The sequence below is a fragment of the Barbus barbus genome, assembly GCF_936440315.1.
Source record: "Barbus barbus genome assembly, chromosome: 8".
Taxonomy (NCBI): Eukaryota; Metazoa; Chordata; class Actinopteri; order Cypriniformes; family Cyprinidae; genus Barbus; species Barbus barbus.
Window position 1 is genome coordinate 7,123,841 of NC_136736.1, and position 16,484 is coordinate 7,140,324.

The 16,484-nt window shown below is 38.2% G+C and overlaps 1 protein-coding gene across 1 annotated transcript; it reads left to right on the forward strand.

The window, feature by feature from the left end:
- Positions 1–16,084, forward strand: LOC306873662 (ATP-dependent RNA helicase DDX39A-like). Its single transcript, XM_079423106.1, has 10 exons — positions 1–73; positions 1,186–1,398; positions 5,416–5,543; positions 6,543–6,819; positions 6,912–7,030; positions 10,729–10,860; positions 10,943–11,052; positions 11,136–11,280; positions 11,405–11,552; positions 15,454–16,084. Exons 2-10 carry the CDS (start codon positions 1,191–1,193, stop codon positions 15,468–15,470), a joined length of 1,284 nt encoding a protein of 427 aa, XP_079279232.1. The 5' UTR covers positions 1–73; positions 1,186–1,190; the 3' UTR covers positions 15,471–16,084.
- Positions 16,085–16,484: the final 400 nt, after the last annotated feature.

The window sequence follows — 16,484 nt, forward strand, 5'->3', positions numbered from 1 at the left end:
TTTTTATTTTCGGGCAGCGCCAGAATCTTAAGGCCTAACCGCACGTGCCGACGTTCAGTAACAACATCGAAAGGTAATTAGTTTTGTTTATACCTTTAATAACTATAATTTGTTAAACACATGATAGTTAATACTACTCACTTCCGGATTTAACTTTATTTTAGAGGCCATTTTAGTAATAAATCTATTTAAACGTAACACAGTTGTAGACACCTCGCGTTTCTCTAGCCGCGCAGCCTGAAATGTGAAAGCGATTTGCGTCCAAACCTGCTCATATTTAGTTCTTCACGTGCATCACAAGACTTCATAACTATATGTATTCTAGGTGCTTTTGAGAAAATGCGCTTTGAACCGCTCGTTTAGATCAGAAGATCGGTTTCGACGTGACAGCGAATGGCGGCTCTATTGTCTGAGTGGCCACATCGGAGCTGGTTTTACATGCATAGAAACTTATATTATCGATGTTTTTGCCCTTTAACTATTTTCACCATCTAGGTACGATTTACGATCAGAGACGAATATTTTAAAGAAAGTGATAAGTGTAAGTGATGATTTAAAGATTATTTCGAGGAGTTTGGATGTTGCTGCGTAATTTCCATTCATTAGTTTAAGTTTAGGTTGCAAATCACTGAGCAGCATTTTTGAACTCTTTGTACATTTTTTTTTTCTTCGTGTAAATGATTCTGTATTTGCCTATATGTGACCCTGGACCATAAAACCAGTCGCTGGGGTATATTTGTAGTAATATACAACAATACATTGTATTAATCAAAATTATAGATTTTTCTTTTATGCCAAAAATCATTAGGATGTTAAGTAAAGAGCATGTTCCTTTAAGATACTTTGTACATTTCCTTCCGTAAATATATCACAACTTAATTTTTGATCAGTAATATGCATTGCTAAGGACTTCATTTGGACAACCTTACAGGCAATTTTCTCAGTATTTAGATTTTTTATTTTATTTTGCATTCCAGATTTTCAAATAGCTGTGTCTCAGCCAAATATGGTCCTATCCTAACAAACCATACATCAATGGAAAGCTTATTTATCCAGCTTTAGGATGTATACATCTCAATAATAAAAAAAAGACCCTTATGACTGGCTTTGTGGTCCTGGGTCATGTTTATATATTGATCAGTATCTTTGGCATAACTCTCTCTCTTTTACATCTTTAACCAAAAGTTACAATGGCCGAAAACGATGTTGATAATGAGCTGTTGGACTACGAGGAAGACGAGGAGCCGCAGACCGCTGTGGACAGTGCAGTCCCAGCTGGCAAGAAGGAGGTGAAAGGCTCCTACGTCTCCATTCACAGCTCCGGCTTCCGCGATTTCCTCCTGAAACCAGAGCTGCTCCGTGCGATCGTCGACTGTGGCTTTGAGCATCCTTCTGAGGGTGAGGACTTATGTGACAATTCAGGGCTCGCAAATTTCTAAATCCCTGGTAGCCCTTCGGGCAGGTACTGTTCAGGTTTTGATAGCTCGAAAATTCATTTAACTAGCCCAAATAAAACAAATTAATTTTTTTTAAAATATAGAAAATAGATAGGAGTCTAAATGTCAATCAAAAATATTTTCAATACACAAATATCAACAAATATGAAGGAATTTTCTTTAACTATTTACAGGGTATCTGCAGAATGAAAAAAAAAAACAATTTAAGGCAATTTATGAGCCATTTTAAGAGCTGCACAAATAAAATGAGCACCGTATGAGCGGGGTTGGACTATGTCTATGGTAACATACGGTATTAAGCCATAAAAGGGCATGATTTACAGTTCAGATACAGGTTTTACAAAAACAAATCTTATACAACAGCATTTCGGCCTTTAGACCATTTTTATAAAAAGGGGTAAATCAAGCATATAAATTACTATATTTATTTAAAACGAATATTACTTAATTGTTTAGATTTTTAGAAGGCACATTAACTTCTTTCTCATTTACAACACGGTGTTTGCTGCTTAAAAGCATGGGTGGATATTTGCTTTGACCTGACCATAAGCAGCAAGAAAGGTTTATTGGAAATGAAAATTAATTCTCTGTCACGAGGTGGGACTTTAGGAGGGACTTAATATAGCGGATATTTCCCTCCAGAGGTGTAAAATAATTGGGTAATTTTACTTGATTACTTAAAGTATTATTTTGGGGGATTTTTACTTTATTCAAGTACAATTTAAACTGACTACTTATACTTTTACTTGATTACATATCTGAAGAAAAAAAACAGTACTTACAAATTTATTTCAACTTAAGTACATTACATTTTTTTTATTTATCTTATGCACATTAAATATGGTAAACAGAAGCTCAAAAGTGTGTGCTTGATGTGAGAACCAACGATCATTGTTTTCATGCATCAAGCACACAGTTCTACTTCAGTTATGATTTTCATCAGGTAAATGTCTGGCTTTAAAAGTTCACCAAATCTGAGGAAGCATGTTGAGGTAGCAAAGTTGTGTTTCCCCCCCAAAAAAAGTTTATTCATTATTCTTTTTGTTTTGATTGAGCCATAAGCGGTGTAATATATTGGCTGAATGCACAAGATTGAGTGCAAATAAAATCAGTGATGAAAATTTAAATATAATGTTTTTTTTATTAAATGTTACGAATCTTCAAAAAAGTGTTTAAATGAACATTGCATGTTTACTTAATTGTAGTTCATGTTGTGATGTTCTTACCAGGTAGTGGATAAGTTGTTTTAATAATGTCATTGTGTGACACATTGTAGGAATTTGGACTCTCAATTAATATTTTTAAAATCTCAATAATTACATGATTTGCTCATTAATTCATAGGGCTGTGTATTGGCAAGAATCTGGCAATACGAAACGCATCATGATACAGGGGTTGTGATACGATATATTGCGATGCATTGCGATACGCTAAGCAAGGCGATAAATTGGGATATTTCTTATTTTAGGAATAGGATATATGTTTTAGGAAAGCTGTCATTAAGAGCACACCACCATATGCAAACCCTAGCAATAAATGAATGAATAAAAATTGTTAAACCAGAACACACTGGGATCTGCATTTGCAATAATCAGTCCGTGTAACATTCAACGTTATTGAACCACTTTTTGTGCAGTACAAGTCAAGGGGGAAAAATTAAAGTGCTTGCAGGATTCTTATATAAAATGTATTTTATAAAAAGGCCATATATATTTTTAAACTCTGCTTTAAAGGTTCACAGTTTAAATCTACAATTGTAATATACATAACATTTTGATCTGAACAAAAAATTACATCTGCTTAGTATCAATGAAAAATAAAGTGATTGCAGGATTCCTAAAGAAAACAAAACAATTGTAAAACAATAAAATATAAATACAGATATTGAACATTCTCGGAACCCTTCAGCTTGGATTTCACAGGTTTTTCAGTTTCTATTTATGTTCCGTGTGGAATCGCTAAGGCCGCGACGCGAGCACCGCCCCAACTGCACAAAACGCCCCCAACACGAGAGAAAGCTGCAGCCGTGCGGCGACCCTACCTCCGCCGCGCCCCGTGTGAAGGCTCTTCTCATGGGAAGCGGCAAGTGGCGGAACCGAGGTGGCGCCCGCGCCGTGGTCCCGGGGCGGACGTTACCACAAAAGCCCAAATGATGCCACAATTCAGCTTTGTACACTGAAACGAGAGCTGGAACAATTCTTTCATCCTCCATTACTGGCAGCGAACTATATTAACACAGAAATTAGTGGCGTGCCCTAATGCTAGTATTTCCTGTCACTGTTTAAGTTCAGAGATGAAGACTGCTCTCTAGCGGTCGGGATATGAACTCAAAACGAAACAACTGCCATGAATCCTGTATGATTTTTTTTAAATATCAATATTTCGTTTTTGAGAATCGATACAGTATCACCAAATAAAATATTGCGATATTCACGTGTATCGATCTTTTAACACCCCTATTAATTCATATAATTAAAGCCCAAATAAAAATGCCCCAAATAAACAATTAAAAGATGAATTATCCTTTTAGACAGTGACGTTGACAACACAAAAAAAGTGCCTTTCATAACGTTAATGTTGTATGTTTTAATTCTATGACTCTCCTCATTAATTCAGCCCATTCTTTCATTCTGTTTGGAATATGTTTCTAACCTCTGCATCACATTGTTATTAAAAGCGATAGTTCACCCAAAAATTTAGATTCTCATGTCGTCTCAGATGATTATGACGTTTTCTTCAGATGAACACAAGCAAAGTTTTCTAGTCCGTGTAATGCAAGGGGACTGGACCACTTCAGAAACGATACAAAGTGAACACGATGGTCAAGTTAAAAATATTGATTCATTAAAAGGGGTGGTGTGAGTTACTGTCATATTCACTTTGTGTAGTTTTTGAAGTGTCATTTTTGGACGTCCCATACTTGTCTTATAAGAAGAGAGATAGTTTAGTTTAGATGAATTAGATCTTTTAGTTTGTGTTCATCTGATAAATAAAAGTCATGTGTGTGTGTGTGTGGTGAGCGCACTGGCGCCGTTGTGCTGTGGCTGCCGTCACATCATCCAGGTGGATTCTGCACACTGGTGGTGGTTGAGGAGAGACCCCCCACATGATTGTAAAGCACTTTGGGTGTACAGCAATACACAAAGCGCTATATAAACGCATCATTCATTCATATATATATATGTATGCGATGGCATGAGGGTGGAAAGGATGGAGTTTCCTTTTAATCCCTTTCCCTGCGATTTTGTGTGTGTTCCGCTGTGCTGCATTTTAATTGTTTTAGCTGCACTAGATGTGTTTGACCTGTACCATTGCATTTTGTTTCGTTTTCTACCTTTAACCAAACTTCTGTATGTCTGCCAGAAAAAAAAGTACTTCTACTTTTTTTAATACTTCAGTACAATTTAAAGTAGTACTTTTATTTTTTTTGCTTTTACTCAAGTATGTTTTTGGCCAGATACTTGTACTTTCACTTGAGTAAAATTTTTGAGTACTTTTTACACCTCTGTTTCCCTCTGAAATTCCCTGTTAGCAACAGTACACAAAGCAGCACCGTCCGCGCTCATAAACGCTGCTTTATCAGGCATTATAGGTAAGATGAAATAAAAATGCCAACGACACGTTTCTGGGGACGGTCGGTTCCCTTCAGATAGCATACATTCTCACAAAGACATCCGTGTCGTGTTTTGACTTTGAAATGTGCAGCGCTCATTTATTCAATGACATCATTGCCTTTTGAAGTTTAATGCAGCTGTATCGCCATTCTTGTCTTTCCGTCCCCAAATGTAAGACTTTTTGAAATTATAGTTAAGACTTTTCTTATACCATTTAACGTATTTAAGTGCAAACATAAATATATTAATCCAGATGCAGAATCACTTTCATGCTGTCTTAGTTTCATTGTAATTGTATTAACATGATTTAATTTTTAGTAGTAAAATATATGATCTTTCCTCAGTCCAGCATGAGTGCATTCCACAAGCCATCTTGGGTATGGACATCCTGTGCCAGGCAAAGTCTGGTATGGGAAAAACCGCCGTGTTTGTGCTTGCCACACTTCAACAGATTGAGCCAGTGGATGGGCAGGTGTGTGTTCATTAAACTAGATCTTGCAAAGTTCAAAAACACATTATGGTTTTCCTTCTTATTTGTATAAACCAAATTTGCATGAGCTTTGCTAGCTTGTACACTAACAGTCAAATGTTTTGAAGTAATTTCATTAATTTAAACGTAAGTACAGTACAATTACAGAAAGTAATATTGTGAAATTATTACAATCTAAGAGAACCATTTTTTTATTTTAATATATTTGATCATGTAATGTATTCCTGTGATGCAAAGCTGATTTTTTTAGCAGCCATTTCTGTAGTCTTCTGTGTCACATGATCCTTTAGAAATCAATCTGTTCGTCTGATTTGGTGTTTAATTATTATTGGTACTCCTTATTATTAATGGTCATCGTTAATAATTATGGTTACCCGGTTATGCAAACAGTTTTTGCTGCCAAAATCTTATGTCCTTGCTCTACTGAATAAAAGTGTAAACTTCTTTTTATTTAAAAAAAAATCATAATCCAAACTTTTGAATATTGTTTCCAATAAAATTAAGCATTAACAACTTCAACATTTATAATAAGAAATGTTTCTTGAGCAGCAAATCAGCATATTAGACTGATTTCTGAAGGATCATGTGACACTGAAGACTGGAGTAATGATGCTGAAAATTCAGCTTTGCATAATAGAAATAAGTGACATTTTAAAATGTATTCAATTTAAAAATAAAGTTGTTTTAAATGCGAACTTGCTGAGCGTAAGATTTGTTTTTGAAAAGTCTCTTAATTCCAACCTTTTGACCAGTAAAACCTAAGAATGTTTTGGGCTGCTCTAACATTGTTTCAAACATTTCTTGACACTGATCTCAGAAAACGGTTCCATTCAGCATTAAATCTTCACACTTTAATAACCAGCAGTGGTTTCTTATGCTGTTGCAGACTGCTACTTTGGATAGAGACTATTATGAGATCTTGTGGTAGTTATGCATGTTAAGTCGACATTTTCATCCATTTTGTCATTTTCTTCTCTGCAGGTTTCTGTGTTGGTTATGTGCCACACACGTGAACTGGCCTTTCAGATCAGTAAAGAGTATGAGCGCTTCTCCAAGTACATGTCCAACGTTAAGTGTGCTGTGTTCTTCGGTGGTTTGTCCATAAAGAAGGATGAGGAAGTGTTGAAGAAGAACTGCCCTCACATTGTAGTGGGAACACCAGGAAGAATACTTGCCCTCATTCGCAACAAGACCTTGAACCTCAAAAATGTCAAACACTTTGTGTTGGATGAATGCGACAAGATGCTGGAGCAGCTAGGTGGGTTTGATTTTGTCATGTGTGGGCCAGTTTATGGAGCTGGATGTTTTCCCGTTCGCCAGAGGAGTAATTGTGTGTGATTTGCATATTAGATATGAGACGGGATGTCCAGGATATCTTCAGACTGACCCCTCACGAGAAGCAGTGCATGATGTTCAGTGCCACATTAAGCAAAGAGATCAGACCGGTCTGTCGCAAATTCATGCAAGATGTGAGTCATCCTTTCTTTTTTGTTTGCAGTTTTAATTACGGTTGTGCAATTTTATCTATGGACAAAGAAATGATCAGCCTATAATTTTAATGGTTGGTTTATTTGAACAGTGAGAGACAGAATAACAAAAAAATCCAGAAAAAAGCATTTAAAAAAAGTTATAAATTGATTTTCATTTTAATGAGTGGAATAAGTATTTGACCCCTTCGCAAAACATGATTTAGTACTTGGTGGCAAAACCCTTGTTGGCAATCACAGAGGTCAGATGTCTCTTGTAGCTGACCATAAGATTTGCACATAACTCAGGAGGGATTTTGTCCCACTCCTCTTTGCAGATCCTCTCCAAGTCATTAAGGTTTCGAGGCTGATGTTTGGCAACTCGAACCTTCAGCTCCCTCCCCAGATTTTCTATGGGGTTGAGATCTGGAGACTGGCTAGGCCACTCCAGGACCTTAATGTGCTTCTTCTTGAGCCACTCCTTTGTTGCCTTGGCTGTGTGTTTTGGGTCATTGTCATGCTGGAATACCCATCCTCGACCCATTTTCAATGCCCTGGCCCTGACGGTACATGGCCCCGTCCATCGTCCCTTTGATGCGGTGCAGTTGTCCTGTCCCCTTAGCAGAAAAACACCCCCAAACCATATTGTTTCCACCTCCATGTTTGACGATGGGATGGTGTTCTTGGGGTCATAGGCAGCATTCATTCTCCTCCAAACATGGCGAGTTGAGTTGATGCCAAAGAGCTTGATTTTTGGTCTCATCTGACCAACACATTCATCCAGTTCTCCTCTGAATCATTGGCAAACTTCAGACGGGCCTGTACAGGGGGACCTTTGGCGCTCTGCAGGATTTCAGTCCTTCAAGGCGTAGTGTTACCACAGGGCTCCAGACAGCATCAGTATTAAAATTATGCCAAATTCATAATGAAATTCAAACAATAAATACAGTTTTGGCGTCCTTTAATGTGGCTGGCACAATCGCTTTAGCGCCTCAGTTCAAGCGGCAAGTGAACCCATTATATCTTTCTCTTTACTACTACAATACATAATGAACATTAACATCAAAAGGTAGGTTATTTTATAAGAGAGCCTACAGTATAACTTGCTGTAATGCAAAAAGACAAATAAATATGAACAGTTTTGACCGCAATACACTAAAGAGAAGAAAAAAATAAATAAATCACTGATGGGTGACAAATCCTTATACTCTAAGGACAGTTATAAGCCCTTGAAAAAAGGTAAGTTTTTAACTTGATTTAAATTCAGATTCTGAAGAAACTAATCGGAGGGATACTGGAAGACTATTCCGTAATTTTGGCCCAGCAATTGAAAAGGCACAGTCACCCCACAACTTCAGTCTAGATCTAGGGACCATCAACACTCTTTTCTCCGAAGACCTCAGCGGTCTAGAAGATGTATTTGGGTTTAAAAGATCACTGAGATATTCAGGAGCCGTTCCACTCAGAGCTTTAAAAACAACAGTAAGATTTTAAACTCGATTCTGTAACAGACCAGCAACCAGTGCAAAGAGCATAGTACGGGAGAGATATGATCAAATCTGTGGGTGCCAGTCAAAAGTCTGGCAGCCACATTTAGAATCATCTAGAGTCGATTTATATGCTCTGAGAACGGACACTGCACTAGTAGTGATACAAAACACACAGGTCTGTTTAATAAGGTAGCCTAAGATTTGCCTAACAAACATATCACTCCCAAATCAGAAATTAGCAGCACAGTAATTACTGACACTACTAAAGAGTAGGCTATAAAAGATGAACGAAAAAAATATACTACAAGCAATGCATAATGTCTGCTATTAAGGCCAAGCGCTTCCTGTAGGTGGATGGTCAGAAAGTCTTCATTCAGCAGGACTTCTCTTCTGCCATAAAGGAGAAACGCCGGAGTTTCAACAAATCTTGCGAGGTGCTGATCCAGCGTGGCATTCGTTTCACCATGCGATTCCCGGCTGTGCTTTGCTTCACATTGTGTGCTTGATCCCAGTATAATAATAATAATAATAATTCATTACATTTATATAGCGCTTTTCTGCTTTTCTAAGCACTCAAAGCGCTCTACATTGTGAGGGGTGGTGTCTCCTCGTCCACCACCAGTGTGCAGCATCCACCTGGATGATGCGACGGCAGCCATAGTGCGCCAGAACGCCCACCACACACCAGCTTACTGGTGGAGAGGAGACAGAGTGATGAAGCCAATCAGTGTAAGGGGATGAGACCTTGATGAGTATAGACCTTAACCCACCTAAATATACTACAGCTTCAAGACAGGCTGCTAAACTGATTAAGTTTTGTGAAGATTTTGGCCTACTTCATGCATGGAGAATTATAAACCCTAAAGTTAGAGACTTTTTATTTGCATCCACATATGATGTCCTCTAGAATAGATTGCATTTGTGTCTAGACCAGGGATGGGCAACTTTGATAATGACGAGGGCCAAGGGGCCAGATTACTAATTCACATTCACACATTTTATATAGTTTTCCTCAATATCTTACTGAGGGAAATTTTATTGAGGGAACTCAATGTACAATTAGTTCTGTGTGTTTAAAAGATTTTAACTGCAATTATGCTAATTTAAATGGTCAACTTCATCCACAAGCAAATGTAAATCTCAATTGCACTGAATGAACAAAAACAAATGTACAAAGGTCCTAGCTTACAGAACATTTTCAAAATAACCTGAAATAGTGCTTGACAAAAACATGTTATTACCAAAATCCACATATTACTATTACTGAATATAACCATTCAGTGCTAAAAATCCATAGCATGCTATCCCCCAAACATATGCATTTACCTTTCATTTCAGAGAACATTCACAGTTCACCCTATCAAAAAGACATCTCAATGAGACTAGGGTCTGTTGGTGCACAATTGATTCAATGTCAATCTCAAAGTTTGTACCACCAACTTGCAGTAGCTGAAATAGTGTCATCTGTCAGCCTGTTTCTCTCTTTCGATTTGATGTGATTCATTGTTGAGAAACTATTTTCACAGATGTAAGTGCTGCCAAACATGCTGCGCATTAACAGCGCAAAATCTCTGAGGAGGGGAAAATGGGACTCTGGTTCAAAAATTCAAGCCCCCTCTCATTATGCCTTGCCTGAAAGAAGGGGTCAGACTGAAGCTCGCAGAGCTCTAGCTGCATCTCTCCAGGCTCACTGAAAGCTGTGCTCAGAGGGTCTGCGACGAGGTCTATGCGAGGCTGCATGTTGTGGAAGTCCTGGAAGCGAATTTTGAATTGCTCTTGGAGACTTTCGATTTCTTTTCTGTACTTGGCAAAATAATCTCGCACTCGGGAGCGTCTTTGCGCATCTCCTCGCAGGCAGGGAAGCAGGGCTTGAAAACGAAAAAAAGTCAATCGGTTCACTCTGAGCAGAATTGATCGTTTCCGTTCCTGCGTTCCTCTGTATTATTACCGTTCTGAAACCGGTTCGAGTAGAAAAAATAACGGAACAATAAATACATTTATAACTTTTGAAATGCATTTTCTGGATTGTTTATGTTGTTGTTCTGTCTCTCACTGTTCAAATAAACCTACCATTAAAATTATATACTGTTCATTTCTTTGTCAGTGGGCAAACGTTCGAAATCAGCAGAAAATCATAATTTGTTTCCCAACTGTACTTCCCTCAAACTGTGAATGATGTTCTGAACTGTAAAGTTTCTTCTTTTCTTGCAGCCAATGGAGGTGTTTGTTGATGACGAGACTAAGCTTACCCTGCATGGTCTTCAGCAATACTACGTCAAACTGAAGGACAGTGAAAAGAACCGCAAACTGTTTGACCTGCTTGACGTTCTTGAGTTCAACCAGGTAATTGTCGTTTCATCACGTTTAGTTGTCGACCTTGAATGCGGCCGCTGTCAACTCAACGGTTTGTTTGGCTGATTTGTAGGTGGTGATATTTGTCAAGTCCGTTCCGCGATGTGTGGCTCTGTCTCAGCTGTTGGTTGAACAGAATTTCCCTGCCATTGCGATCCACAGGGGAATGGCTCAGGAAGAAAGGTGAGACATTTGTTGATCCTATGATCTTGAAATGGTTGGGTAGGAAAAAATGCTGATTTTTATTTTTTTCTCTCTTCACGCAGATTGTCCCGGTATCAACAGTTCAAAGATTTTCAACGGCGGATCCTGGTGGCTACTAATCTGTTTGGTCGTGGGATGGATATCGAGCGTGTTAATATCGTTTTCAACTATGACATGCCTGAAGACTCGGACACGTACCTACACAGGGTATCTATGCACGCTGTGGTGCTCTACTTTTCATCAAACCCAGAAGTGTAATAACTGCTCAGGGCTGGGTTTGGAAAAATGGACAACTCAAGATTGTTAAACTTGTTATCCTCATTTCTTTCAGGTTGCTCGTGCTGGTAGGTTTGGTACAAAAGGATTGGCCATCACCTTTGTATCAGATGAGACGGATGCAAAGATCCTGAATGACGTGCAGGACCGTTTTGAAGTCGATGTCGCTGAGTTGCCTGAGGAAATCGATATCTCCACCTACAGTAAGAAATTTCTCGATTCTGAGTATCCGTTTGGCTCATCCCTAGTTTAAAGTATTAGTATACTCCTGAATTCAAATTTCCTAATAATTTAGTCACCACCATATCGTCCAAAATGTCTTTTGAGGAAAGGTTTTTAAGGTTCTTGAGGAAAACATTCCAGGATTTTTCATAGTGCTGCCCCCTAATAGTCGACTAACGGTTAGTCGACCAAAATTTTATTAGTCGTTTAGTTGCAGAGAAAATAAATAAAAATCCACATTGGCGAAGTCACGTAGATTGTTAAGGGCTGGTCTGTGTGGTAATACATCAGGGCAGGACATCCAAACGCTTGCCTATAATTCTTGCCTATAATCTACCTTAAATATTGCTTATCATCTGGAATATGTTGGTAGCAGTGACTTTACATGGCCGCTCGATCTGATTTTAATCTAGAAATATGTGTGCTATTCAAGTGTCTGTGTGGAGTGTGCAAGCTGTAGCACGCTCACTGCATGACAGATGGAGGCACCGGTGTAGTCACTTGCTCTTAAAACACTCCCTCAGTTTTGCTCATACAGATAACAGTAATGCATCTTTCAAATCTTTAAAGTCTCTACGTTTATTTGTGTGCACTCACAATAATAACATTGCACATTTGTAAAAACATGAAAGCAGCAGGATGTACTTTCTACTACTGTCTAACTTTTAGAAATATATATATATATGTGTGTGTGTGTGTGTGTATATATATATATATATATATATATATATATATATATATATATATATATATATATATATATATATATATATATACATACATACATACATACATACATACATACAGTGGGTACGGAAGTATTCAGACCCCCTTAAATTTTTCACTCTTTGTTATATTGCAGCCATTTGCTAAAATCATTTAAGTTCATTTTTTTTCCTCATTAATGTACACACAGCACCCCATATTGACAGAAAAACACAATTGTTTACATTTTTGCAGATTTATTAAAAAAGAAAAACTGAAATATCACATGGTCCTAAGTATTCAGACCCTTTGCTGTGACACTCATATATTTAACTCAGGTGCTGTCCATTTCTTCGGATCATCCTTGAGATGGTTCTACACCTTCATTTGAGTCCAGTTGTGTTTGATTATACTGACTGGACTTAATTAGGAAAGCCACACACCTGTCTATATAAGACCTTACAGCTCACAGTGCATGTCAGAGCAAATGAGACTCATGAGGTCAAAGGAACTGCCTGATGAGCTCAGAGACAGAATTGTGGCAAGGCACAGATCTGGCCAAGGTTACAAAAAATTTTCTGGTGTACTTAAGGTTCCTAAGAGCACAGTGGCCTCCATAATCCTTTAATGGATGACGTTTGGGACAACCGGAACCCTTCTTAGAGCTGGCCGTCCGGCCAAACTGAGCTATCGGGGGAGAAGAGCCTTGGTGAGAGAGGTAAAGAAGAACCCAAAGATCACTGTGGCTGACCTCCAGAGATGCAGTCAGGAGATGGGAGAAAGTTGTAGAAAGTCAACCATCACTGCAGCCCTCCACCAGTCGGGGCTTTATGGCAGTGGCCCGACGGAAGCCTCTCCTCAGTGCAAGACACAAAAAAACACCTGAAGGACCACAAGATGGTGAGAAATACGATTCTCTGGTCTGATGAGACCAAGATAGAACTTTTTGGCCTTAATTCTAAGCGGTATGTGTAGAGAAAACCAGGCACTGCTCATCACCTGTCCAATACAGTCCCAACAGTGAAGCATGGTGGTGACAGCATCATGCTGTGGGGGTGTTTTTCAGCTGCAGGGACAGGACGACTGGTTGCAATCGAGGGAAAGATAAATGCGGCCAAGTACAGGGATATCCTGGACGAAAACCTTCTCCAGAGGGCTCAGGACCTCAGACTGGGCCGAAGGTTTACCTTCCAACAAGACAATGACCCTAAGCACACAGCTAAAATAACGAAGGAGTGGCTTCACAACAACTCCGTGACTGTTCTTGAATGGCCCAGCCAGAGCCCTGACTTAAACCCAATTGAGCATCTCCGGAGAGACCTAAAAATGGCTGTCCACCAACGTTTACCATCCAACCTGACAGAACTGGAGAGGATCTGCAAGGAGGAATGGCAGAGGATCCCCAAATCCAGGTGTGAAAAACTTGTTGCATCTTTCCCAAAAAGACTCATGGCTGTATTAGATCAAAAGGGTGCTTCTACTAAATACTGAGCAAAGGGTCTGAATACTTAGGACCATGTGATATTTCAGTATTTCTTTTTTAATAAATCTCCAAAAATGTCAACAATTCTGTGTTTTTCTGTCAATATGGGGTGCTGTGTGTACATTAATGAGGAAAAAAAATGAACTTAAATGATTTTAGCAAATGGCTGCAATATAACAAAGAGTGAAAAATTTAAGGGGGTCTGAATACTTTCCGTACCCACTGTATATATGTATATGTATGTATATATGTGTGTGTGTGTGTGTGGTAATACCGCGCTATTGAGCCACTCAAAATTACCGCAAGGAAAATTACTTCACAGCGACAGCCCTACCGGACTTTACTGGAGTTACGTTACTGAACTGCAGAGCTCATGCAAACATCCATATCGTTGGAATTTTTAACTGCTGCTTTCACACTGCTGTCCGTTTTTGTTTATTTCGTTACTGAGAGCAAAGCATGCTATATATATATTTACATATTCATCCAAACGCCGCTCGGGTTCGGATGCATTTTCTCTGAAGCTCTGTGTGTCGTCTTCTCTTGAATTGCATCCAGGAGGGCTGAACTACAGTCTTGTGCTACAGCGCCACGCTGGTCAAACCACAATATTGCAGGCTCTTACATTAGGTCATATGAGATCAAACGACTAACTCGACGACAAAAATTATTTGACTTTTTTTTAAAAGTTTTTATTGTCGACTAATCGTCACAGCCCTATACTACATGGGTGAGTCAGTGTCGCCGTTTCATCTCTTAAACTGAGAGCAAAGAAAGCACTTGACTAGTTTATCGATGCATTAACATTTGAATAATTCAGTCTCCTTACGGTTTAAACCTGACACATTCATAATCATTAGGCTACTTCTGCTAGTGTGCCGTGGCATGTTTTATGCGTGCATTTGAGCGCTTTATTAGGCTATGTAGGCGATTAAAGGCTCATTATTATGATTTAAATGGTTTATTTATAAACGTGTGATTAGTCGACTAATGGTTCAAATGAACGACTACTAGTCGACCAGACAAATCTTTAGTCTAGGGCAGCCCTAACTTTCACCATATAGTGGATGGGTTGAAGGTCCAAATTTGAGTTTCATTGCAGCTTCAAAGGGCTCTACACGATCCTGGCCAAGGAATAAGGGTCTCATCTAGTGAAATAATCAGTCATTTTCCAAACAAACAAAATATGTACTTTTTAACCACAAATGCTCATCTTGCACTAGCTCTCCGGTGCACGTCCGCGACTTCACGCATTACGTAATCACGTTAGAAAAGTCAAGTGTGTGGATTTATTTTTTTGCAAAGGACTTTCTTTGCATGTTTGCTTTGTAAACACTGGGTCGGTAGCTCTGCCTGTCACGCATGTGTGATTACGTAATGCGTGAAGTCGAGCTTCTGCAAGATGAACATTTGTGGTTAAAAAGTATATACACTTTTTATTTTTTTTAGAATGACTGATTGTTTCGCTAGATAAGACCCTTATTCCTTGGCTAGGATCATCCCGTTGGCCACCACTGAAGTCCACTATATGGAGAAAAATCGTGGAATGTTTTCCTCAAAAACCTTAATTTCTTTTCAACTAAAAAAGACAAACCTCTTGGATGACATGGGGGTCAGTTTTTATTTATTTATTTTTTTTTAAATGTAGTTACAGCTTGCCTCTTAATGTTTCCCTCTGTTTTCTTTTTCTCCAGTTGAGCAGTCCAGATGAGCTAGATGTGTGCTGAAGTGGTGGTGGCTGTGGTCCAGCTCTCCTTATTTGTGTCTGTGTAGTTTTCTGTGACAGCAGGATGAGAACCGCCCAGTTTTATTTGCATATGATCATGCCAAAAGAGCCTTTTCTCCATTTGTGTACTTTATTTTATTGTTCCAGGGGATTGTTTGGAAACCTTTTTTACTTGTTAATTGTGGTTATTTGTTGTTTTGAGAATTAAAAACATTTTATACTACACAAGTCGTCTGTGAAGTATTTCTGAAGTGATTCAAAGGTGAAGTTTTTATTTATTTATTTTTTTTTTATTCTAAAATGCATTCTGTTCCAGTTTAAAGTACAGACATTAATGTACATACTGCTACAAGTAAGCCATTCTTCTGTTGTGCTTTTAAGACATTACGCCATTTAACTGGTCCAACATCTTGAATGATACTGTGGTGGAACTTCCTGTACTAAGGTGTTTAGTCAGAATTGGTGAAATGCTACATTTCTGTAACCCTTAAAGTGACTGTTTACCCAAAACTGAAAATTCTGTCCAATGGGTTCTAGTAACTGTTTGGTTACCCACATTCATCAAAATCTCTTGAATAAATGACAGAATTTTCTTTTTCATTTAGATGAATCAATTAAGAGAGGCTATTATTACAGAAAACATGAATTTGTATTGTAGCACCTAGTCTGATTTGACTTTTAATTTGTAATTTTTCATAAGAATAGTTATTTTCCTCAATGTATAGCAAATACAAAAATACATTTATTTTTTATGTTTAGTTTTCATTATGATTGGGTAACACTTTAAAATAACCTTCCTTAATGAATTATAGCATAGCATATAACTAACAATGAGCAATATATTAGTTACAGTATTCATAAATCTGTTAATGTTAGTTAATAAACAGGCATCTGTTCATTATTAGTTCATGTTAGCTCGGGTCAGTTAAACCGTATTAACAGATACAATTTTGATTTTAAAAGTGTATTCGTACATGTAATTAACTTAAACTAAGATTA